At 38.4% G+C, this 1,311-nt stretch overlaps 1 protein-coding gene across 1 annotated transcript in view; it reads left to right on the plus strand.

Annotated features, from left to right (window-relative positions):
• LOC111649527 (zinc transporter 6-A-like) overlaps positions 1-1,311 on the plus strand; it is a gene marked incomplete at its 5' end in the record, with an annotated part of 11,110 nt that overhangs the window by 5,254 nt on the left and 4,545 nt on the right. Inside the window, 2 exons of the mRNA XM_087172007.1 lie at positions 992-1,094; positions 1,212-1,259. Of these exons, the coding sequence (XP_087028133.1) occupies positions 992-1,094; positions 1,212-1,259 (151 nt within the window). The remainder of the gene's footprint in view (positions 1-991; positions 1,095-1,211; positions 1,260-1,311) is intronic.

Raw genomic sequence — 1,311 nt, forward strand, 5'->3', positions numbered from 1 at the left:
ACTCTCATTTAAATGATGGAAAACAACAAAATACTTCAGCAGAAATATGTGGACGTCAGTCAGATTTATACAACAGCGTCACTCGGTTATTAAATCAGAGTCTGGACAAGCGAAACATTTCAGTCAGAACAGTCTCAGCGTTTCCTTTCCGCTCTCACATGATCTTCCTCCATGATGGATCTCACCCCGTTGTCATGGCAACTGTTGTTAAAAAGTATTTAAATAAATGTTTGTCCCTTTTTGGTTTTAAAAGCTGAAGGTTTTAAGAGTTCACAGTCTCACCACGAGGGCCCTTTAGTAGCTGTGACGTCCTCAGAGGAAAACGATCATCTCCATCTGCCGAGGAAGATCATGTGTTATGACTGAAAGCTTCCAGAACAGCTGATGAATAATAACAGTAATGAAGATATAAACATTGTTTTTTTTACAGCTGTTTAAAAAAAAAATAAAAACATGTTTGAACAACAGTTAAAACATTTCAGGTCTGAATCAGACCTGAGAATAAAGGTAAAGCTGTTAGCTTCAGTCGCTAACGTTAAAGGCCACAAACTGAGATATTTTTTATTAAGGGGCTAGTTTTAATATCTACATTAAGATGATTACAGAATCAGCTTCCTGTCACAGATCTGCTGATTGTTCCCAGAGTCTAAACTGAACATGGAGAAGCAGCTTTATTCAGTTCTTTAAAATCAAACAAGAGAATGTTTTAATTTGTGGTTTCCTTTTATTCTTATTCATGGAACTTTCTCTCTGTGTTTTAACTGATCTGCTACTTACTCTCCCGCTTCTTGTTTTATCCAGTTATAGATGATTTCTATTTTGCATTTTATTCTCTTTAAATCCTGTTTATATATGTCGATTATATTATTACAATGGGGTTGTTTTAAACCTTATTAAACACCTCATGTCTTATGTATTTACCCTCTTTCCTGTGTGTGTGTGTGTGTGTGTGTGTGTGTGTGTGTGTTTGTGTGTGTGTGTGTGTTCTCAGTAACTACAATGCGGTGGACACAGCGTCGGCCGTCGCCATCGCTCTCATGACCTTTGGCACCATGTATCCCATGAGCGTGTACAGCGGGAAAGTTCTGCTGCAGGTGAGACGAAGCTGTTTGTGAAGATGAATTTCTGAAATATAATAAACGATAATAACATTAACATCAGAGCTTTTTAAGAAGTGCAATTATTAATTTCCTGTCGTCACCTGTCGTCAGACCACGCCCTCTCACGTCATTGGTCAGCTGGACAAACTGCTGAGAGAGGTGAGTCAGAGCCTCTTCTGTCCTGTACAAACACAGCAGTGACTTTAATACA

This window comes from Seriola lalandi, unplaced genomic scaffold (genome assembly GCF_002814215.2).
Source record: "Seriola lalandi dorsalis isolate HSWRI2012SDOR001 ecotype SW California unplaced genomic scaffold, Sedor1 jcf7180002051168, whole genome shotgun sequence".
Taxonomy (NCBI): domain Eukaryota; kingdom Metazoa; phylum Chordata; class Actinopteri; order Carangiformes; family Carangidae; genus Seriola; species Seriola lalandi.